The sequence below is a fragment of the Schistocerca cancellata genome, chromosome 4 (assembly GCF_023864275.1).
Source record: "Schistocerca cancellata isolate TAMUIC-IGC-003103 chromosome 4, iqSchCanc2.1, whole genome shotgun sequence".
Lineage (NCBI taxonomy): Eukaryota > Metazoa > Arthropoda > Insecta > Orthoptera > Acrididae > Schistocerca > Schistocerca cancellata.
In genome coordinates this window covers 799,436,018-799,461,624 of record NC_064629.1, presented here as the reverse complement: position 1 = coordinate 799,461,624, position 25,607 = coordinate 799,436,018, and the positions used below count along the sequence as shown (strand labels likewise).

The 25,607-nt window shown below is 44.8% G+C and overlaps 1 protein-coding gene across 1 annotated transcript in view; it reads left to right on the top strand.

Moving 5' to 3' along the window:
• LOC126184436 (vitellogenin-like) overlaps positions 1-25,607 on the top strand; it is a 273,799-nt gene that overhangs the window by 94,688 nt on the left and 153,504 nt on the right. The window contains exons 7-9 of the mRNA XM_049926828.1: positions 8,232-8,731; positions 14,998-15,252; positions 23,693-23,861. Of these exons, the coding sequence (XP_049782785.1) occupies positions 8,232-8,731; positions 14,998-15,252; positions 23,693-23,861 (924 nt within the window). The remainder of the gene's footprint in view (positions 1-8,231; positions 8,732-14,997; positions 15,253-23,692; positions 23,862-25,607) is intronic.

Below are 25,607 nucleotides of genomic sequence, written 5' to 3'. Positions count from 1 at the left end.
TTCAGATTACACTTACTTGTCCGACAACCGTCGATAAACGTTGAAACAGGAAAAACGTGAATTAAAATTATGGTTTGGATCTGCATGGTAATGAGCGAAGACGATATCAACTGATACTGCTGATTCATAGATCCGGAGGCGGAAATAGTTAACTGCTGCCATTATGAAATATGATATTGTGATAAAACAGAACCTCCTATTGCTTCAATCTGGTGGTTAATGTAAGGTACCTAATTTAGTCAAGGAACTGTTAGGACAGCTTGTCAAAATGTCGTAATTAATCAGCCTTTAACATATTCTTTTCTATTTACAGATACTGAACGTGTGGGGTGCAAATACGCATATACTGCATAAGGTAGCACATGGATTTCTTTGTGTAGCTTTAAACGCAAACTGACAGAAAAAGAATCGCAGCAAGAAGGAGGATTGAACGACATAAACAGAAGTTGGCAGGCGTGTTTCTGCATTTCAAAGATGACGTGTATAAAAATTTCACACCATCTACACAAAAGACTGTACGAGGGCTACTCGGAAAGTAAGCAAAAGCTCGTGAAATGGAAAGCACAGTGAAAATCAAAACTGTTTTATTTGCAACAGTTAGCTACAACTTCCAGCTACTTATCTCCATAGTTGCCGATGCGCCTTAGGAGTTTTTCCTAGCGTTGTACCACCTTTCCCATACCCTCGTTACAGAAGGAAGCCGCCAGTGCTTTCCGCCAATTCTCTACGCTGGGCCTACAGCTCGTTGTCTGTGCCAAAATGTTGTCTTCATAGTCAGCGGTTCATGTGAGTTCAAATGGTTCAAATGGCTCTGAGCACTATGGGAATCAACATCTGAGGTCATCAGTCCCCTAGTACTTAGAACTACTTAAACCTAACTGACCTAAGGACATCGCACACATCCATGCCAGAGGCAGGATTCGAACCTGCGACCGTAGCAGTCACGCGGTTCTTGACTGAAGTGCCTAGAACCGCACGTCCACCGCGGCCGGCGTTCATGTGAGCAGAGATGAAACTCAGAGGGAGAAAATTACGGGCTATATTGTGGGTAATCAAACATTCCAAATGAAAACGGTGCAGGAGCATCTTCATTGCCCCTGCAGAATGCGGCTGTGAATTGTCTTGGAGAAGAAAACGCACGACAGTTATGTAATGTTGGCTGCATAGCTTCAGGCGATATTTCTCACCATGCCCACGTACTTGGTGGGAGACACTATTCTTCTAGGTATCCTGATGTGCTCCCTGTGTGCTCAGAACTAAAAAGAACGACGTAATGCGATCGACGGGCATACTTGAGACACTGCCTAACACACCTGTGCAAAACTTCATCGGATTTTCACTGTGGTTTCGATTTCGCGACTGATCGTTCCTTACTCCCCGAATAACCTACATACATGGTGCATTGAAGAAGGTGCATTCAAAATCGGAGGCTAAGGCCTTCGATTTTATTTCTAATTAACTACTCACCCGAAATCGATGAAACTGGCGTTACTTCTCGACGTAATCGCCCTGCAGACGTACACATTTTTCACAACGCTGACGCCATGATTCCACCATGGCAGCGACGAAGGCTTCTTTAGGAGTCTGTTTTGACCACTGGATAATCGCTGAGGCAATAGCAGCACGGCTGGTGAATGTGCGGCCACGGAGAGTGTCTTTCATTGTTGGAAAAAGCCAAAAGTCATTAGGAGCCAGGTCAGGTGAGTAGGGAGCATGAGGAATCACTTCAAAGTTGTTATCACGAAGAAACTGTTGCGTAACGTTAGCTCGATGTGCGGGTGTGTTGTCTTGGTGAAACAGCACACACGCAGCCCTTCCCAGAAGTTTTTGTTTCAGTGCAGGAAGGAATTTGTTCTTCAAAACATTTTCGTAGGATGCACCTGTTACCGTAGTGGCCTTTGGAACGCAGTGGGTAAGGATTACGCCCTCGCTGTCCCAGAACATGGACACAATTTTTTCAGCACTGGCGGTTACCCGAAATTTTTTTGGTGGCGGTGAATCTGTGTGCTTCCATTGAGCTGACTGGCGCTTTGTTTCTGGATTGAAAAATGGCATCCACGTCTCATCCATTGTCACAACCGACGAAAAGAAAGTCCCATTCATGCTGTCGTTGCGCATCAACATTGCTCGGCAACATGCCACACGGGCAGCCATGTGGTCGTCCGTCAACATTCGTGGCACCCACCTGGATAGCACTTTTCGCATTTTCAGGTCGTCATGCAGGATTGTGTGCACAGAACCCACAGAAATGCCAACTCTGGAGGCGATCTGTTTAACAGTCATTCGGCGATCCCCCAAAACAATTCTCTCCACTTTCTCGATCATGTCGTCAGACCGGCTTGTGCGAGCCCGAGGTTGTTTCGGTTTGTTGTCACACGATGTTCTGCCTTCATTAAACTGTCGCACCCACGAACGCACTTTTGACACATCCATAACTCCATCACCACATGTCTCCTTCAACTGTCGATGAATTTCAATTGGTTTCACACCACGCAAATTCAGAAAACGAATGATTGCACGCTGTTCATGTAAGGAAAACTTCTCCGTTTTAAGTATTAAAACAGTTCTCATTCTCGCCGCTGGCGGTATAATTCCATCTGCCATACGGTGCTGCCATCTCTGGGACGTATTGACAATGAACGCGGCCTCATTTTAAAACAATGCGCATGTTTCTATCTCTTTCCAGTCCGGAGAAAAAAAAATCGGAGGCCTTAGAACTTGAATGCACCTCATATATGAGACTGTAAATTTGGTTTGCTTTAAATACACACTATAACCGTCATGAGCGTTAGTTACCTTCGAGATTGGACTTGGTGAGTTGATGTTAGTTAAGAATGCCTTTAAGGCGACAAAGACGACATTATCAGCACCTCAATGAGTTTGAATGAGGTCATGTAACAGGACTACGAGAAGCTGGATGTTCCTTCTGCGATACTGCAGCAAGACTAGCAGGAATGTAGCCACTGAACATGAATTCTGGCAGCCGTGGTCACGAGAATCTACGGTCGCAAGAAGACCGGGCTCTGTCTGGACGGCCAGTTGGCACTGCGTAGAGGGAAGACTATCATCTTCGGCGTAAGGCTCTGGCGCATCGTACTGCATCTCCAGCAGCAGTTTGAGCGGCGGTTGGTACCACAGGGAAACAATGAACTGTTACAAATCGGTTACTTCAAGGACAGCTCCGAGAGAGACGCTCTGTAGCGTACATTCTACTGATCCCAAACCACTGCCATTTGCGACTTCAGTGGTGACAAGCGAGAGCTCATTGGAGGGCAATGTGCAGATCTGTTGTGTTTTCTGATGAAAGCTGGTTCTGCCTCAATGCCAGTAAAGGCTATGTGTTAGAAGGAGGCCAGTTGAGGACCTACAACCAACCTGTTTGCGGGCAAGAGATGCTGGACCTACAACAGAAGTTATTTTCTTGGGTGTAATTTCGTATGACAGCAGGAGCACTCTTGTGGTTATGCCACGCAGCCCGACTACAAATTTATACTTCAATCTCGTGATTCGACATTTTGTGCTGCAATTCGTGAACAGCATTCTAGGGGGTGGTTTCCAACAGGATAACTCATGCTCACATGCCGATGTTGCAACCCATCATGCTCCACAGAGTGTCAACAAGTTGCCGTGGCCTACTAGATCACCAGATCTGTCTCCAATCGAGCACTGATGGGACATCGTCGGACGCCAACTCCAGCGTCATCCACAATTAACTGTCCATACACTGGCTGACAAAGTGCAACAGGAATGGAACTCCGTCCCACAAACTGATATCCGGCACCTGTAAAACGCAATGCATGCTCGTTTGCGTACTTGCATTTAACACTCTGGCTACACCGGTTATTAATGTGCCCGCATTTCACATTTGCAATGGCTTATCTCGCACTTACGTCGGTCTGTGATCTTGCAGTGTTTATCACTTAAATACGTCACCTAGATAAATGTATTCTCGAAATTTCATTACTCTACATTAATTATTTCCTGGTGTTGCGATTTTCTTTTCCGTCAGTGTGGTAGCGCCTCCAACTAGCGTCCGACCGAGCCAACGCAGAAGCGCAGCCTAACATTTTTATTGCACATGGCCGCCGTAGGACTCGGTAAATCCCTGCCCCGACGTTGCTGCTTCCACGACGTGGAAATGTTGGACGCTGATTCTCCACACTATTTCTTCCACAGTGAGAAACAACGGATGGCTGCCAGTTAATGAAATTGCCTGCGAAAATATACACACGTCTGAGGCGGTTTTCACTAGACAGTGCGGCTTGCGGCTCTATTTGGTACCACTAAGAGCTGTGGTTGTACTTGGTAGAAATGCACCACACGTTACCATCAATGACGGATAAACCGGACTTGAACAAGCTTGCAGAAATCCACATACAGAAACTGACATCCACATGGATTTCCTCGGGAGTTCTGAAAAAGTCGGCAGACGGAGATGGTGCAGGAATTAAGACGATTTAGTTGAAATGGCGGATAGTTATTCCGGAGCTGCAAAAATGCGAACTTCTGCTGACGATCGCAGGTGTATATGGTGAGGACGTGGCCTTCGACCGTAAACCTGAAATATTTTATGGTCTCATAGGCAGCCAGGAGCTCTGCGGAAAACGGGGGCCAAGAGCACTGTTTTTCGCCCAGCTTTTTTGAAAAGAAATTAGGGATTTTCAGTTTCCGTTAACGTGCCGGTGCAGAACTGCACCAGAGAACAGGCTAAAGTGTCTGAAAAGATCGCCAAAGGGTGGCTCCAGTAACAGGATATGAAAGTCACCCGAGGATTGACTGGTGCGCTTTGAACAGCTCCTGTAGGTCGTTAATCCACATGGAAATTGTGGGACCACTCTCCGTGGAGCCTGCGAGGACCACGCAGAGTGGATCTTGGACTTGCACGAAGCATAAGGTTGCGATGGAAATTTGTCATGCCTAGGTAACGACCAAGTTTTCCCATTGCTTTCGGTACCGGATACCCTCTCAGGTGGGTAACCAAGAGGTGGACATGTGCCATGGCAGATACCTGAATCGGACGGTCACTTCGAAACATGCAGAGACTATGTACAGTGCCACACATGTTTATTTGCGTAACGTTATACTTAAAAAATGGTTCAAATGGCTCTAAACACTGTGGGACTTAACTTCTGAGGTCATCAGTCCCCTAGAACTTAGAACTACTTAAACCTAACTAACCTAAGGACATCACACAAATCCATGCCCGAGGCAGGATTCGAACCTGCGACCGTAGCGTTCGCGCGGTTCCAGACTGTAGCGCCTAGAACTGCTCGGCCACTCCGGCCGGCTAACGTTATACTTGGTAACACTTTTATCTAGTGTCCAGCTGGGCAACTGCACAGGTGCATACTGAAGTCATAACGCAGGCAGGCTGTCATAAGTACTTGCTAAATCTCTGCCTCAATGTTGCTGGTTCCCCAGTGTGGGAGTGTGAGACGCTGAGCTACCACAAACGCAAGCCTTTTTTCGATCTACCATTCTTCATAAGTACAGAGAAAACAATGCCTTCTTGCGTAAAAATGCTGCATGATCAACACTACAGTCTGCAGACGATAGTATGTCTATTACAGACAAAAAATGTTTTACTTCCCTGGCTGAATGTCAGGGTAGACTCCCGTCAAGGAACTGCACTTTTGACGTGTTTGGCTGACCATTTTGAAGTTTATCTTGCGAATATTTCAGATATGAAAATCGTTGCTGACTTCTGTGTCTCTTCATATTCATAACTCTCAAATAACTGTTAGCTGAAGAAAAAGTGAAATTTGTAAATAGTATACGCAGTTCATCTGAAAATAAGGCATAGAAGAGATGAGTAAATGAGACAAAATATTTTTATTGACTGTAAGTTTAAGTGTATTACAGTACATATTAGACGTTGTTTCCTTGAATTCTCAGTGCAGTTTATTCTGCAAAAAAAAAAAAAAAAAAAAAAAAAAAAAAAAAAAAAAAAAAAATATATATATATATATATATATATATATATATATATATATATATATATATATATATATATATATATATATATATAGTGTTCAAAAGAACTGGGGAAACATGACTTTAGACGTCTGCCACACGCCACTGAGCTACAATCGAGGACTGCGTGTGTTGCCAAATTATACCTTTGTTTTACACCAATTGAGTAAATAACAAAACATCATTACATACTCATTCATTTACATAAGAAGAACTGAATTGTCCAACAAGTGTCGAAAACAAAGTAAAAATAATTATTCATATCATCATCCTGGGTGCTTTTCACTGGACTTTGAGAGCTTCAAAAACGGTCTGCCCTCCATGAGCATTTATCACCACCTGACACCTACGTGGCGTGCTTCGTATAAGTCTACGGAGGTCACCCTGTGGTATCCGTTCCCATCCTTCAATGAGACTTCTTGGAGAGTCTGTGGTGGTCAAGGACGACCACCAGCACGTGTGTCAAGCATGTTACACATATTCTCGATGGGGTTTAGGTCGGGAATCGCTGCTGGACATTCCATTACTTCAATTTCCAGGCTTCGCAAGACATCCCTCGTCTGTGAATAAGACGTTTTGCCAGTGACGAAGTTACCAGTTGACGCAGGAACGGCAGAACTGAAGGCGGGCTGCGGGACGTCGTTGTGACAACGAGTGGGGTACTTGAACAGGACCTCTGGGTCTTAACGTCCTTTCTCTGACCGGACGCAGAGACTCCAGCGGCCCTGAGATCGCCTTGCAGTGCTCTGGCGTATCCGTGCGACACCGCAACGCAGAGATGATCAGATATCACTCTTCACGCGGGCTTGTAATGCTTCAGCGGCCTTGTCTGATTCGCCTTGTGTACTGACCTGTCTTCCTGTAGCGTGTCCGAGACCTATTGATGATAGATGGAGAGACAATGGCATCTGCAGCAACACGACGGAAAGTACATCCTTCTTCAATAAAACAGAGTGCCCTTGCAACTAACCTGCTTTAAAACGTCGCTCTGCTTGCTCTTGGTTGAATACAACGTCCAAAAATGTCAACTACCCTCTGTGTACCTGATTAAAGAACGCTGGGACGCAGGTACTCACTTCTTTCAGGGGGTCACCTGATACCGTAATACATAACACAGCCCATATTTTGCGAATGTCTTAAATTGTTACATACATTGAATGCGAAGATCTCAGACTATACAATAAGGTCGCAGTTACTGCCTGTACCAAAATATATCTAACGTACCGGACTTTGATACACGTGTTCACCTAACTCTTTTGGGAACTGTATGTACAGGGTTTTTGTTTTAACGTGAGACGACTAAGTATAGGGAACGGAAAACTACGTTACCATACGAGTGGCTTATCTGCCACCGAGCGAGGTGGCGCAGTGGTTAGCACACTGGACTCGCATTCGGGAGGACGACAGTTGAAATCAGTCTCCGGCCATCCTGATCTAGATTTTCCGCGCTTTCCCTACATCGTTTCAGGCAAAAGCCGGGATGGTTCCTTTGAAAGGGCACGACCGGTTTCCTTCCCCATCCTTCCCTAATCCGAGCTTGTGCTCCGTCTCTAATGACCTCGTTGTCGACGGGACGTTAAACACTAATCTCCTCCTCTCCTCCTCCTCCTTATCTGCCAGAAATTTCAATGGGTAGACACATTATTTATACTTTACAATCATATCTGCAATACTCATTTAACATTTGAACATCAGCATCAACCGTTAGTTACACAAAGCTTTATATTTACCTCATAAACGAAATTTATAACCAAATGGGTCGGTCCATAGTTACAAAAATAAGCACAATGGGTACTTATCTACTACCACGAATGGGAAGCAATGGTTTGAGTAAAACATACGTATTTTACATACGTATTTTTTGGCGTAGAATCCGGATATGCAATAAAAATGGAGGTTTCCTATTTGAAAATACGAAATTGATCCAGCCCACCTAAAAGGTATGGTTAGGAGATGGCCAGTTGTAGAACAGACAGATGTACGCTTTACTAATATGAACTTTTGACCTAGAACATTTGTTTCGTACGATGCGTCGCTTTCGAGATAGTTGTCTCAAGTTAAAACAAACACCTTGTGTATACATCTTCTTTCTAAGAAACGCGTTAGAGAGACGAGTGTAGTGAAGTAGTCTTAGGTTTAGTTTATTAATTTTTGAATTTAACACCACATTTTAAGTCAAGGTAGTTGTTATTAAGTATTTATTTAGTAATATTCATTAATTGTTGCTGAAAAGTTAAACCTTTATTTGTTACGAACAGTTGGAGACGGAACCTGTCGAGTGGATAAAACCGACGGAGACATTGCCCTTCGAAGTCGCGGGTGAAGCTGCAGCTCCAGAAATAGAAATCGATGCCGAAGATGGTGATGAGCCTGAAACCACGACGGTGGAAGTACCAGAGACCACGGTACCTGAGTTTTCTGAACCCACGCGAGTTGATGCCTTCCAGCCTGAGTGGGTAGTCCCTGAAGTTGAAGTCGATGCTGAACCTACCGAAGAGTCCAGTCCAAATAATGTAGCTTCACTGGAATTCCCAGAGGACGCGGAGGAGACCACGTCAACGCCTGAGCCGACAGAAGCCACGGAAGTGACGACCCGGCGCTCCAAGCACAGGTCGAGGAGCAGACACAGGTCCAGGAGCCGGCTGTTCGACAGCGACAACCTGGAGCTGGAGAACCAGCTGGAAGAGAGCGGGAGGCACCACCGCCGTCGCACCAGGGCAGCGCCTGTGAGGCACGGCCTCTACACTCCACTGGCCAGGTAGGCTTCGGAGAATCAAGTAAAATACACACATTTACGTACCCGATACTTTTTATTGTTATTTTGTCAACGGTAGTGCCGGGGTGGGTACACTAGTTCACATCACAAAATGTCCAGATACTCTGTGACCAAAATGGTTCTGAAACAGAGGATGACAGACTAAAGGCCGAAGTACTAAATGTCTTTTTCCAAAGCTGTTTCACAGAGGAAGACTGCACTGTAGTTCCTTCTCTAGATTGTCGCACAGATGACAAAATGGTAGATATCGAAATAGATGACAGAGGGATAGAAAAACAATTAAAATCGCTCAAAAGAGGAAAGGCCGCTGGACCTGATGGGATACCAATTCGATTTTACACAGAGTACGCGAAAGAACTTCCCCCCCCCCCCCCCCTCCTTCTTGTAGCGGTGTACCGTAGGTCTCTAGAAGAGCGTAGCGTTCCAAAAGATTGGAAAAGTTCACAGGTCATCCCCGTTTTCAAGAAGGGACGTCGAACAGGTGTGCAGAACTATTATAGATCTATATCTCTAACGTCGATCAGTTGTAGAATTTTGGAACACGTATTATGTTTGAGTATAATGACTTTTCTGGAGACTAGAAATCTACTCTGTAGGAATCAGCATGGGTTTCGAAAAAGACGATCGTGTGAAACCCAGCTCGCGCTATTCGTCCACGAGACTCAGAGGGCCATAGACACGGGTTCCCAGGTAGATGCCGAGTTTCTTGACTTCCGCAAGGCGTTCGATACAGTTCCCCACAGTCGTTTAATGAACAAAGTAAGAGCATATGGACTATTAGAACAATTGTGTGATTCGATTGAAGAGTTCCTAGACAACAGAACGCAGCATGTCATTCTCAATGGAGAGAAGTCTTCCGAAGTAAGAGTGATTTCAGGTGTGCCGCAGGGGAGCGTCGTAGGACCGTTGCTATTCACAATGTATACAAATGACCTTGTGGATAACATTGGAAGTTCACTGAGGCTTTTTGCGGATGATGCTGTAGTATATCGAGAGGTTGTAACAATGGAAAATTGTACTGAAAGTAGTCTTAGGTTTAGTTTATTAATTTTTGAATTTAACACCACATTTCAAGTCAAGGTAGTTGTTATTAAGTATTAAGTACTAAGTATTAAGATCTGCAGCGAATTGACGCATGGTGCAGTGAATGGCAATTGAATCTCAATGTAGACAAGTGTAATGTGCTGCGAATACATAGAAAGAAAGATCCTTTATCATGTAGCTACAATATAGCAGGTCAACAACTGGAAGCAGTTAATTCCGTAAATTATCTGGGAGTAGGCATTAGGAGTGATTTAAAATGGAATGATCACATAAAATTAATCGTCGGTAAAGCAGATGCCAGACTGAGATTCATTGGAAGAATCCTAAGGAATTGCAGTCCGAAAACAAAGGAAGTAGGTTACGCTACACTTGTTCGCCCACTGCTCGAATATTACTCACCTGTGTGGGATCCGTACCAGATAGGGTTGCTAGAAGAGATAGAGAAGATCCAATGGAGGGCAGCGGGCTTAGTTGCAGGATCATTTAGTAATCGCGAAAGCGTTACAGATATGATAGACAAACTCCAGTGGAAGACTCTGCAAGAGAGACGCTCAATAGCTCGGTACGGGCTTTTGTTAAAGTTTCGAGAACATACCTTCACCGAGGAGTCAAGCAGTGTATTGCTCCCTCCTACGTATATCTCGCGAAGAGACAATTAGGATAAAATCTTAGAGACCAGAGCCCACACAGAGGCATACCGACAATCTTTCTTTCCACGAACAATACGAGACTGGGAAGAAGGGGGGAACCGATAGAGGTACTCAAGGTACCCTCCACCACACACTGTCAGGTGGCTTGCGGAATATGGATGTAGATATAGATGTAGATGTAGAATATCACGGTGAAACAGTATCCGATGTAGACGATTTCCACACAAGAATCGTCCTGCGCTGTATACTTCTGATTTGGAATACGTTTCCAGTTGTCACGTTATTTTATTCGCACCCTGGGTTGCACCTATCAACCGTACTGTACCATAACTGTGCCTTAGCCGCGCGGGGTAGCCGAGCGGTCTTAGGCGCATTGTCACGGTGCGCGCGGCTCCCCCTGGCGGAGGTTCGAGTCCTCCCCCGGGCATGGGTGTGTGTGTTGTCCTTAGCGTAAGTTAAGTTAGGTTAGATTAAGCAGTGTGTAAGCTTAGGGACCGATAACCTCAGCAGTTTGGCCCCATAAGACCTTACCATAAATTTCCATATTTTTTCCTGTTTACTGTCTTGTGACAACGCCCCACCCTGTTGCGCGATGGTGATAGCGTGGGATGGCAAGTGTAACTCGCGTTTCGAAGTCCCTCTCGTGTATGGAGCCATTAAAAACTGGCCAATTCAATTCTACACGAGGCTGATGTACAGGACAGCGGTGGGGAGCAGCTGTGCAGGAAGGCAAGTTGGTGGTGAACACTTAGTTCACACTTCTCTCTCTTATGTACTTGGGCTCCCCTTTTGTTGTCGCTGTTGATGTTGAACCGCTACTGCTACAGCTCGCTCCGTGGAATGGAGACGCGACGTGCAGTGATGGTTGTCCCCGTCGGATAACGTGGAACAGCACCTGAAAATCACTAAAGAAAACTGTTCCTCGCTTAATGTATGAAAGTCCGTTTGCGAGTCCGCACAGTCTTCTCAGCGATGCGAACTGCTGATTTTAATTGTCTGTTATGGTTTTATTATGATTTGCTATGCCCGGTTAGTTAGTTATTGCAGTATTGAGTGTCTCATTCATCACCGGCGTCGTTTCACTACGGCACGACGCAAATCCAGAGATAATCTATAATGCTATCTTGCTTTCGTGCGTCGTGATATTATTTCGGCAAAACACTACTTTCAATGCTCAATGTTCATCAAGTCACTCTTTCAATTAAAATGTCCACAGTTAATTAATTTCGGTCATCAACTATTACACAGTTCAATTAATGATGGAGCCAACACGTGAGATTTCCATTACTGACTAACAATTTTATTGTTCCTTCTTAGTAAATAGTTTATAATCATTACACCACACGCACACCGATGGATCAGATCAATTGCGATTCTTTTCAATTCGGTGATCGTGACAATTACGACAACTTTTACAATCGTCGTATTTGTATCATCTTCGTGTGGTCGTATTAATGTTTCACTCAGGGCTGATCACGTATTGCAGTCTTCGATACTATCTCCATTCTTCGTGTAACTGTTCACTTTGATGAAAGTTGAGTCCAAAAATAATATCTCGAATAATTAGAGTTCATTAACTCGTAGTACACTATCAGAATATCACTTCAGTTCAAGTTCTCAAGTGAGAATAACTGAGAACAAAGTCCGCGCATCTCTATCACACAATATTACTTTTTTTTAAAAAAAGATACAATCTCGTAGCGTTCCGTTTGTAGTACTATAACAAACGGTGCTCTCTCTCGACTTGATAGCAAGCAAGCTAGCAAGCGACTAACTTTTCCATTATCGAGCATTGTAGACGCATTGAATTTCCTTTTCGCCGCGTTTACAACTCTCTTTCACAATAAATATTGTCTCTGACCGACATATTACTTTGGACTTAACTTTCGTCGTACTGATTTGCAGTTATTACTGAAATGTTTGATAGCTAATTAAAAATAACCTTACTTTCTTTCCAGCTTTATATCATGACACTGATTCCCGTATGGAAGACATAGTGATAGACATCCCCGGGGTTGTGAAGCAGCTGAATGGGTTGAAAATAAATAAATCGCCAGGTCCTGATGGGATTCCAATTCGGTTTTACAGAGAGTACTCTACTGCATTGGCTCCTTACTTAGCTTGCATTTATCGCGAATCTCTTGCCCAACGTAAAGTCCCGAGCGACTGGAAAAAAGCGCAGGTGACGCCTGTATATAAGAAGGGTAGAAGGACGGATCCTCAAAATTACAGACCAATATCCTTAACATCGGTTTGTTGCAGGATTCTCGAACATATTCTCAGTTCGAATGTAATGAATTTCCTTGAGACTCTCCCTTTTTTCACATATCTTGCGAACCATGGATGAAGGGTATCAGACGGATGCCATATTCATTGACTTCCGGAAAGCATTTGAGTCGGTGCCCCACTGCAGACTCTTAACTAAGGTACGAGCATATGGGATTGGTTCCCAAGTATGTGAGTGGCTCGAAGACTTCTTAAGTAAAAGAACCCAGTACGTCGTCCTCGATGGTGAGTGTTCATCGGAGGTGAGGGTATCATCTGGAGTGCCCCAGGGAAGTGTGGTAGGTCCGCTGTTGTTTTCTATCTACATAAATGATCTTTTGGATAGGGTGGATAGCAATGTGCGGCTGTTTGCTGATGATGCTGTGGTGTACGGGAAGGTGTCGTCGTTGAGTGACTATAGGAGGATACAAGATAACTTGGACAGGATTTGTGATTGGTGTAAAGAATGGCAGCTAACTCTAAATATAGATAAATGTAAATTAATGCAGATGAATAGGAAAAAGAATCCTGTAATGTTTGAGTACTCCATTAGTAGTGTAGCGCTTGACACAGTCACGTCGATTAAATATTTGGGCGTAACATTGCAGAGCGATATGAAGTGGGACAAGCATGTACAGGCAGTTATGGGGAAGGCGGATAGTCGTCTTCGGTTCATTGGTAGAATTTTGGGAAGATGTGGTTCATCTGTAAAGGAGACCGCTTTTATACGACCTATTCTTGAGTACTGCTCGAGCGTTTGGGATCCCTATCAGGTCGGATTGAGGGGGGACATAGAAGCAATTCAGATGCGGGCTGCTAGATTTGTTACTGGTAGGTTTGATCATCACGCGAGTGTTACGGAAATGCTTCAGGAACTCGGATGGGAGTCTCTAGTGGAAAGGAGGTCTTCTTTTCGTGAATCGCTACTGAGGAAATTAGAGAAACAGCATTTGAGGCTGACTGCAGTACAAATTTACTGCCGCCAACTTACATTTCGCGGAAAGACCACAAAGATAAGATAAGAGAGATTAGGGCTCGTACAGAGGCATATAGGCAGTCATTTTTCCCTCGTTCTGTTTGGGAGTGGAACAGGGAGAGAAGATGCTAGTTGTGGTACGAGGTACCCTCCCCCACACACCGTATGGTGGATGGCGGAGTATGTACAGGGTTATTACAAATGATTGAAGCGATTTCACAGCTCTGCAATAACTTTATTATTTGAGATATTTTCACAATGCTTTGCACACACGTACAAAAACTCAAAAAGTTTTTTTAGGCATTCAAAAATGTTCGATATGTGCCCCTTTAGTGATTCGGCAGACATCAAGCCGATAATCAAGTTCCTCCCACACTCGGCGCAGCATGTCCCCATCAATGAGTTCGTAAGCATCGTTGATGCAAGCTCGCAGTTCTGGCACGTTTCTTGGTAGAGGAGGTTTAAACACTGAATCTTTCACATAACCCCACAGAAAGAAATCGCATGGGGTTAAGTCGGGAGAACGTGGTGGCCATGACATGAATTGCTGATCATGATCTCCACCACGACCGATCCATCGGTTTTCCAATCTCCTGTTTAAGAAATGCCGAACATCATGATGGAAGTGCGGTGGAGCACCATCCTCTTGAAAGATGAAGTCGGCGCTGTCGGTTTCCAGTTCTGGCATGAGCTAATTTTCCGCGAGCTACGCGTGAAACTTGCCTGCACGCGTTCAAACTTTTCTTCGCTCACTGCAGGCCGACCCGTTGATTTCTCCTTACAGAGGCATCCAGAAGCTTTAAACTGCGCATACCATCGCCGAATGGAGTTAGCAGTTTGTGGATCTTTGTTGAGCTTCGTCCTGAAGTGTCGTTGCACTGTTATGACTGACCGATGTGAGTGCATTTCAAGCACGCCATACGCTTTCTCGGCTCCTGTCGCCATTTTGTCTCACTGCGCTCTCTAACGCTCTGACGGCAGAGACCTGAAGTGCGGCTTCAGCCGAACAAAACTTTATGAGTTTTTCTACGTATCTGTAGTGTGTCGTGACCATATGTCAATGAATGGAGCTACAGTGAATTTATGAAATCGCTTCAATCATTTGTAATAGCCCTGTATTTAGATGTAGATGTAGATGACATACTCAATAATTATTGAAATTGGTGTTCATAAAAACTTTAAGGTGTTACCTTATTGTCAAAGTTGTCGTACCTGTCAGGATAACACTGTTCCCTACTTTAAATTATCGTGACATTCTTATTTGGGTTTTCGGGTTTCTCGGGGTGTTAGAGTGAGTGTGAGTGTTGTTCCAGGCCGCTGTCTCCGTACTACGTGTCGCACCGCGCGGGCGACGCGCACGCGTGCATGGTGCAGCAGCTGAAGGAGCTGGTGACCGATATCGCCAGCGACCTGGAGGAGTCGGCGCACATCGCGCAGCGGCGCACGCTCGAGAAGATGGCCGTCGCCGTCGAGATGTGCCGCGCGCTGTCGCTGCCGGACCTGCAGCGCGCGCTCGCCGGCATCATGGACGCGCGCCGCAGTGACACCAGCCTCGTCCTCACGGAGCGGTAACACTCACGTCTCTTCATTCATAAAGTATTCTTCGTCACGCAGAAAAAGCCGAGCTGCGACCGTGAACTTTGCTGACGGTATTAGGCCTTCCTTACATCATTAGAGGCTTATATTGCCTAATGCAGTGGTTCCCGACGTTTCTTGCAAGGGAAACTCCCCGTCTTACCCCTTCAGATTGATGATGATGACGATGTTTGGTTTGTGGGGCGCTCAACTGCGCGGTTATCAGCGCCCGTACAAATTCCCAAGCCTCACTCAGTCCAGTCCCGCCACTTTCATGAATGATGACGAAATGAGATCTCGAGGCAGGTGAAAATCCCCGACCCCGCCGGAAATCGAACCCGGGACCCCGTCCCTTCGGATTTAGTGGTAAGATGGCCAAGTGAACAGCCCATCAAAAACTGAACACAGATCAAACATGAAAACAAACGCAAAATAGAAACAGTGAACGGTCCAAGAACAAGAAATACAATAGAGAGCAGCCTAAAACAGCCAGAGCCTATGGTCTGGGAGTGCCAAGATGCCGAATCGTATTCCAAACTCCCTCGCACCATTAATTTTTTTTTTCTCAGCATTATGAACTGTCCGTCCGGTCATTGAAATGTTTGTTCTGTTTCTGTAATCTCGGCAGTTATCGTACTATACATTTGTTATAGCATCTGAGTTATGTGGTAAGAAGACATTACCGTCGCAAGTAAATGTGATGAATAGTGAAAGAAGGCTAGATACCACATAGATGTCTCACAGAAATGCCGGCCGCTGTGGCCGAGCGGTTCTAGGCGCTTCAGTCTGGAACCGCGCGACCGCTACGGTCGTAGGTTCGAATCCTGCCTCGGGCATGGATGTGTGTCAAGTCCTTAGGTTAGTTAGGTTTAAGTAGTTCTAAGTTCTAGGGGACTGATGACCTCAGATGTTAAGTCCCATAGTGCTCAGAGCCATTTGAACCATTTCCTCACAGAAATGGGACCACAAATAAACGGGTGTGAACTATGGCTCTGAGCACTATGGGACTTAACTTCTGAGGTCATTAGTCCCCTAGAACTTAGAACTGCTTAAACCTAACTAAAATAAGGACATCACACACATCCATGCCCGAGGCAGGATTCGAACCTTCTACCCGTAGCAGTCGCGCGGTTCCAGACCGTAGCGCCTAGAACCACTCGGCCACCCCGGCCGGCTGTGTGAACTATGTTACAAGAAAGGAATTCATAAGTGAAGACTTCCAAAATTGACCGCAAATTCAAAAACGTTGAAAACATATGTCTTGACAGCACACAGATAAACTATGTGATTGTGAAACTGTTGAGTTCATTTCTTGCAGTTTATATGACAAAATATTATGTTTTCATTATTTCTTCGGGAATGATCAAATTCACATTCATACCAACACTTATATCGGGTAAGGAGGCATATCTCACTCTCTTACCAGGGGTACAAATAAGGTGAGTCGATAAGAGGTTCTTATCATAAGACACACGTACTGTCACTAATGTCATGTATGACACACCAGATGTGTTTTTCGGTGGAGGATTCGGTTGATTTGTCGCCTTGTCATCAAACGTTTGCGGTTCCCATAGGAAAGTCACTTCCTTTTGACTTCTAATAGACTTGTTGTGTGGAATAAACTGCCATAGTAGGTCCCTCCTTACACCTCATTGTAGCAAACAATTACTCCACGACACAGACACAAAATTGAATAAAGCGAACACTGAGAGAGAGGAAAAAAAAAGGCACGCGGGAGCTTTTAACACGGCTCAGCCAGTTAACCATGACGCCATATCTTTTACCTGCTGCTCTGTATTGAACTTCTTGTTCTTAGACCGTTGACTGTTACTATTTTGCTTTTTTTCACAGTCCAATACACTTGCTTCGTGTTTCCATGCTTGATCTGTGTTTAGTTTTTGACAGGCTGACCACTGGCCCCTTTTACCACTAAATCGTAGGGGGGAGCGGGGAGCGACGGCGAGCTTCCCTTGTTAGACCATTACGTTAGTTAGTACCTACGCCCCCCCCCCCCCTGCCATCTGTAACACCCCCTCCCCCACGTTATCACCAACTTTAGCACTGCCTAAAATGCAGAATGAAAGACTTTTCTTGGTCATTTTATTTTTAAAATGATGAAAGATGAATGATATTTATTTCACTCTCTCTCTCTCTCTCTCTCTCTCTCTCTCTCTCTCTCTCTCTCTCTCTCTCTGTGTGTGTGTGTATTAGAATGAATGACGAAGGAATCTGTGATGCATCGCAAGTGCTACCCACAACTCCTTCTCAGAAAAGAAAGCTAGCTACCCACAGTGAGGGTATCCATTTCGTAGAAAATATGCTTCCCCTGCATTACCCCTCTCCATTGTGGCCCTTGCTTGACCTGCACACCGCTACCCCATTTAAAATCAAACAAGTGAAGACGTGTGCACAATACTTACTGTTCGTAAATCACTTTACTGCTGCACTCCTTACTTCTTAACCGGCAGAAACTGGACGACTTCAGGCTGTTGATGCTTTGTTTCTAACCACTCCAACAACAACAATAATAATAATAATAATAATAATAATAGTAATAATAATTGTTGTGTACATAGTTCCGCGTAGTCAGCGCGTATATACTTTCCCACTAGAGCGCGCCCCGCTAAGCACAACAGCGCAGGCGCAGCGCTCGTCCGTCTCCGCACTACGAGATCGCGCTGCCATAAAGACGGACCAAATTCTGCTTCCGCCGATCCGCGTATTAATATGTAACGCAGCCAATGAGATTGCTGCTAACATAGAACCTTTTCTCCTCGCGGATCACACTCGCGCAGTGATACCTGAACGCGCGAGGTATTATAACGAGTGTACAGACCGCCGATTAGTCAGTCTGCATCAGTCTGATGACTAGCAAAGCAAAAAAGAATTCTGCACAAGTTTCAGTCTGCGCCTAATAAGATTATCATAATCCTGTACATAGCCATGAAGAGAAATGTATAGACACTTTGTCAAGTATCAGAGATATGTGAGAATAAGATTAACGTACCAATACCAAAGGAACTTCAGATTGTCAATTGTAAATAGCATCCAGAACCAAGTTAAGTTAGTTTTATGCTTGTTATTATTTTAATAAATGTGTGTGAAAATTAATCAAGTTCTGTTTAAAGTTGGTCACTGTCAATCTGCTACTCTAAGCGTGCAAGTGGCATTTCTATCGTCTGACCTAACGGCAGAAGATAAACACGCCACGATAAGACCACAAGACATATTGCTGACACTCGCCTACTTCGTTAGAGCGACAAGTCAAATAATCTGATGGTGTGTGTACCGAAGGTCTTACAGTACGCTCGCCACAATAATGATACTGTGTGCAGCACTATAGTAGCCTTTATGTAGTTATTACTGTGTCACGCTGTCAATTAATTCTTTTATTTGTTTCGAAGCGACTAATGAAGCAATTGCTGGACTACTGCACGTAATATATACAGCCTGGAGAAGACATTTTCGTGAGATATTTAGCATTTGTTACGTATATGTCTCACTTTTATCATAAGTGATATACGGGACAAAGCATAAAATATGTGTGTAGTGGTGGTCAAATGTGATGGTACAGTGATGCTAGTCGGTCGTCGACTGCTAAAGCCAATGTGTTGCATTTATCTCATACATCTGTTGATTGGCGGCTCTACCACACTGACGGGACTATGGCATAACCCATAGTATTTCAGAATTTGGTTCAGCAGATACGAGCTCTCAGTATTCAGCGGAAACGTCAGCGATAGAGTATAGACGATAACGTAGCGGAGCAATACAAATAAACTAACAACAATTGCTACTAACCGCAGTACATAATAGCGAATGGATCATTACGGCAATAGGCATCAGTTAAATCGGGAGTCAGAAATACTAGATGGAAAAATGGTGACTCATTATCTTCTGCTTCAACGGACGCATTAGGCTGATGACTAGCAAAGCAAAAAAGAATTCTCCACAAATTAGTACTAGTAAGAACTGCTCAATATAGAGTTACTATCAACACTAATCAGAAAGTACCACATTGCCCTTTTTGGGCAGGACTTGAGCACCTAGTCTCAGGAGTGCTATCTGTGGAGGACAGGGAAGTGTACTACTGACACTTCAAGAAATATTCTGCACCACATCAGAGAATGCACTGTTTGTGGTGCTTCGTCCAACTGACATGCCATCAGATGATGAGCTGCATTCCTCCTGGTTAAAGATGCATAGTTCTGAGAAAGTAACTGAAGTAGCCGGAGTACCTATAGAAGATGAGCACCAGATTAAACACAGGCGAGTGGGTGGGAGGGGAGGAATGGGAGGTTAGTCACAGGGAACGATATGTGTATGATTTTTTTGTTTTTTGGTATTAAGAAATGACTGAAGATGAGATATGTCGACCGCGTACACCATATACATATACATATACATTCATGGAATGGGCAGTTTCCTGACCTGCAACGTGCTGCCATGTTCACTACAAACCTTTGTGTAACGGAGTGTAGACATATCTAACCGCCACATTCGGGCTTCATAGACGGCATATCTTCAATTGGGACAACCCTTCCTGCGACTTTGGACACTTAGCTTACATAGTCTAAATACCAAGAGAATATGACCAGTTCCTTTTAGCTTTTGCTCACAATATAACCTGCAACTACTAAAAGTTAATCTAGTTTCTTGGCTAGTTATTGTGACCTGTGCTTCATGTAAGCGTCAATAGTTTTATTATTAATGTAAATGATTCTTTAGGATAGATAACTAGCAATAACCTCAGTTACTAATATTGCCCTGGAGGGGATGAGGTGCTTATTTGACACCCCACCTATTTCTGACAAGGGAACCTCCCCATCGCACCCCCCTCAGATTTAGTTATAAGTTGGCACAGTGGATAGGCCTTGAAAAACTGAACACAGATCAATCGAGAAAACAGGAAGAAGTTGTGTGGAACTATGAAAAAATAAGCAAAATATACAAACTGAGTAGTCCATGCGCAACATAGGCAATATCAAGGATAAGGTGAGCTAGGGAGCGCCGTGGTCCCGTGGTTAGCGTGAGCAGCTGCGGAACGAGAGGTTTTTGGTTCAACTCTTCCCTCGAGTGAAAATTATAGTTTTTTATTTTCAGACCTGTCCGTCCGTCCGTCCGATGCGAGGTAACTGCGCTGTAGAATGGGGACGCTACACCGAAACAAACATCGAAACACACGACGTCAGTCGACTACAGCGCACGGAAGAGAGAGAATTCCTGCTAACGAGGCTCCCTGGCTGGCTGGCTGGCAGTTTGGACGAGAGTGCATTAAATACGTGAGATGTATTCCGTGGGCAATATGAATCCAGCAAATGTAGCTCGCGACTTCAATAACAAGGTTCCCATCGCAAAACACAGACACTAAACTTATTACAGTGAACAAGACGTCTATGAACGACGGACAGATCATAACTTTGCGAAAATGAAGAAAATAAACTTTTCACTCGAGGAAAGATTTGAACCATGAACCTCTCCCTCCGCAGCTGCTCACGCTAACCACGGGACCACGGCGCTCATTGGCTCACATAGTCCTTTATGTTGCCTATGTTGCGCATGGACTACTCAGTTTGTATATTTTGCTTAATTTTTTATAGTTCCACACAACTTCTTCCTGTTTTCTCGATTGATCTGTGTTCAGTTTTTCAAGGCCTATCCACTGTGCCAACATATAACTAAATCTGAGGGGGGTGCGATGGGGAGGTTCCCTTGTGAGCTAAAATTGGATAAACGTAATATCCGGATGGAAATATGTGCTGAACCAGGACACGAACCTTAGCCTTAAACGGGCAAGTGCTCTAGGGACTGAGCTATGAAAGCAGGATTCGCGACCGACCCTTACAGCTTTACTTCCACCAGTTCCTTATCTTCTACTTTCCAAACCTGACAGAAAGGTCTCAGGTTCGAGTACTGGTACAGTACACAGTTTTAATCAGCCAGACGCTTCCAATCAGCTCACACTCTGCTGCAGAGCGAAAATTCATTCTGGACAACGTCGAGTGTCTCGGGCTCGACGCCAAATGCTTAGACAGTCACACCCGAACGACATGGGTGGCAGGACAATCATTTCTGTCTATCTTATCATTTTTTTCACTCTTCTTACACAATATGTTTACGTATTTTCATCTCCCAGAGCTGAATTATATTTAAAAAAATAACTGAATTCGAAGAAAGTTATAAATAACATTCAGAAAACTTAAAATAATAATAAGAGCTGACTCACCATTTTGCTATGGGACGCTTATAGTGGTGCATCCGGCTGCAGATATTGAGAGCGACTTCGTGAGGCCGTAACTGTACTAAGATGCCAGCACAACCCATTCCAAGCAATCAGAGGACGGGTCTAAATTCTGCAGCAATGGAAAAAACCACCTTATCCGTTGACACCAGCACGACCTAAGAGACGAAGTGTCTCACAAGTTGACCACCTACAGTTCGGTTTCAGTTAACGCCGCTGATGTCGTACGCCTTGCCCAGTCTTCACCTGAGTGTCAAACGATGGTCAGGTCAAGGTTGCACGACATTCCAGTCACGTGACACGCTGAACTATTCCCCTCATTTTGGCGAGGTGAGTGCCATATCTCCAACACAGCAGCTACTGGGTGGTTATCATCAATGCACCTATACACAGAGGTCCAGTGTGGGCTGAAATTATCCCGTGGCAGCGAAACTTGGTAGGTATTCTAACGTTAATGCGCAGTCGATTTACACTGAAAAAACATTAGTTCCAATTTTGGCCGCCAGGTGCAGAAAGACGCACAGAAATGTTTCCATATGTCATGGATTAGGAACAACGGGATGAGGGAAGAAGGGGTCAAACAAATGAGAAAGGCATAACGTTGATTTTACACTACTGGCCAATAAAATTGCTACACCAAGAAGAAATGCAGATTGGAGAAATGTATTATGCTAGAACTGACATATGATTACATTTTCACGCAATTTGGGTGCATAGATCCTGAGAAATCAGTATCCAGAACAACAACCTCTGGCCGTAATAACGGCCTTGATACGCCTGGGCATCGAGTCAAACAGAACTTGGATGGCTAGTACAGGTGCAGCTGCCCCCCATGCAGCTTCAACACGATACCACAGTTCATCAAGAGTAGTGACTGGCGTATTGTGACGAGCCGGTTGCTCGGCCACCATTGACCAGACGTTTTCAGCTGGTGAGAGATCTGGAGAATGTGCTGGCCAGGGCAGCAGTCGAACATTTTCTGTATCCAGAAAGGCCCGTATAGGACCTGCAACGTGCGGTCGTGCATTATCCTGCTGAAATGTAGGGTTTCGCAGGGATCGAATGAAGGGTAGAGCCACGGGTCGTAACACATCTGAAATGTAACGTCCACTGTTCAAAGTGCCGTCAATGCGAACAAGAGATGACCGAGACGTGTAACCAATGGCACACCATACCATCTCGCCGGGTGATACGCCAGTATGGCGATGACGAATACACGCTTCCAATGTGCGTTCACCGCGATGTCGCCAAACACGGATGCGACCGTCATGATGCTGTAAACAGAATCTGGATTCATCCGAAAAAACAACGTTTTGCCATTCGTGCACCCAGGTTCGTCGTCGAGTACTCCATCGCAGGCGCTCCTGTCTGTGATGCAGCGTCAAGGGTAACCGCAGCCACGGTCTCCGTGCTGATAGTCCATGCTGCTGCAAACGTCGTCGAACTGTTCGTGCAGATGGTCGTTGTCTTGCAAACGTCCCCATCTGTTGACTCAGGGATCGAGACGTGGTTGCACGATCCGTTACAGCCATTCGGATAAGATGCCTGTCATCTCGACTGCTAGTGATACAAGGCCGATGGGACCCAGCACGGCGTTCCGTATTACCCTCCTGAACCCACCGATTCCATATTCTGCTAACAGTCATTGGATCTCGACCAACGCGAGCAGCAGTGTCGCGATACGACAGACCGCAATCGCGATAGGCTACAATCCGACCTTTATCAAAGTCGGAAACATGATGGCAAGCATTTCTCCTCCGTACACGAGGCATCACAACAACGTTTCACCAGGTAACACCGGTCAACTGCTGTTTGTGTATAAGAAATCGATTGAAAACTTTGCTCGTGTCAGCACGTTGTAGGTGTCGCCACCGGCGCGAACCGTGTGTGATTGCTCTGAAAAGCTAATCATTTGCATATCACAGCAGCTTCTTCCTGTCGGTTAAATTTAGCGTCTGTAGCACGTCATCTTCGTGGTGTAGCAATTTTAATGGCCAGTAGTGTATATTAGCCGTCGTGTAATTTGTTCAATATGAGCACCGGAGAGTGGACGAGATGCTATATAGATTTTCACATGGTGACCAAAACTGGAACTAATTATTTTCAGTGTAAATCAATTCCGCATTAAATTATAACCACCCGTTATTTCTAATTCGTGAGCGCAGTGTCAATGCTAGAACATGTGTTGGCAGGAAGGTGTACCGCGACGTGGTGAAGCTGTGCGGCACGAGCCCGGCGTTCCAGCTGGCGCGCTCGCTGCTCGAGACGAAGAAGCTGGTCGGCGAGGAGGCAGCGGAGCTCGTGTCGGCGCTGCCCGCAGCCCTCATAGCACCGGACGCCTCGCTCGTACAGAGCTTTTACGTGAGTGCGCTTTATCTGCTACAGTCTGAGGGCACCTGGCGAGCAGAACTGTCTCATCTCTGCATAGCGCCGAACACATGAGCGAATATGCAGTCAGTTAACTTTAATACGAGGATCACTCCAAAAGAAATGCACACAATTTTTGTAAAAATACAGTTTTCATTCTGCATGTGTGAAAGTTTTACAGTGTCCAGATACATCCTTCCCTCTTGTTTTCAAACTTAGTTCAACCTGTCCCGTGAGTGGCGCCGTCACAGTATGTCTTCAAGATGGCTGCTACACTTGACGTTCGTCAGAAGCATGGAGGTAAGAATAAGGGGAGATTGTGCTACGTATCCCAGCCGTACTACGTTTTGAAGCCATGGGGGCGTGGCTCGCTGCCACGACACTCTGACCAAAACATTGCCAGTGTGCTATAGCGCTGCGTGTATTACAGTCGCTAATTGCACCATATACGCATGTAACGTCATCAGATTGGTTGTTTCAAAGTTTTTGTTTAAAATAAAATCTCGTATAGGCGAAATTCCGCGTTTCTTCTGATTAAAAATAGTTTTTAATGTAATATTACGAATAGCTAGCCTTCAATGTAAACGATACAATTTTGTTAATTGAGTAATAAACGTGTATCACAAACTAAATAATAGAAACTGAAAACTAAGTTAGCTATACCCTCCCTCCAAAGCCCCATAAATACATCTTGTTTGTAATACGTACTGGGACATTTCAGTTACGTTACACTGCTGGGAAACACTGTTCATTACCACCAATATTTACTGAAATACGGTACATAGAATGGCAAATCTACACAGTGTCCTGTTTAGGCCTACACTTTACGCCAGTTAATGTAGTGTTAACTTTTAATTTGGTACATGATGAAGACAAAGTGAGTTACTCAACACTTCGATTATCGACGATACGTACGTATTATACTGAAACGTGAACTTGAAAACTAAGAATTTAATTCTTTGAATTAACATACCTTTTGCAAATGTTTTGGGTGTGTAGGGAAAACTGATGGTACAGCATTTTCTTGGAGCCTTACTATTGAAAGGGAAGTTCGGTCTATGTCCTCTTCTCGGAAATGCTGAGAACTTATAGTGCTCCATTTAGACGCACGCCAATTCTTCCTCCTCGCGGCATTCTCCCACAGAGCTTTCCGACTTTCAGTTTTAGGAAATCTAAAATCATACAGGAGAAAAACACGCTATAGTACAAGTACCGATGTAGCACACGTTCATTCACAATGAAGTTGTAAAATCACACTTAACGAGACAACTTACACATGAAATGTTATTCCCTTCGATTTCGCATCACAATCAGAACGATTCGTACATCCGAACACCACACAAGTCAGCATAATAGCGCAAAATCCTTCCAAAAGCGAGCGACAAGCATATGCACACACGCTTACAGCAGCAATGTTTTGGTCGGATTGAGATGGCTACCCTCGGCTTCACATAGCTTCACAGCTGTGACGTCACGGCGTCTCCCTCTATTCTTACCTCCATGGTCAGAAGCAACGTGCTGTCATATAATTCCTGTGCTGTGAAAACGATACAGTGGGAAACATCCACAAGAGGTTGAAAAAGGTGTATGGAGATGCTGCTGTCGATCGCAGTACAGTTAGTCGGTTGGAAAGTAGGTTACGTGATGAAAGTGGGCACGACAATATTGAAGATTGTCCTCGCAGCGGCAGGCCTCGTACTGCACACACCCCAGACAATGTGCCGAGAGTTAACGAATTGG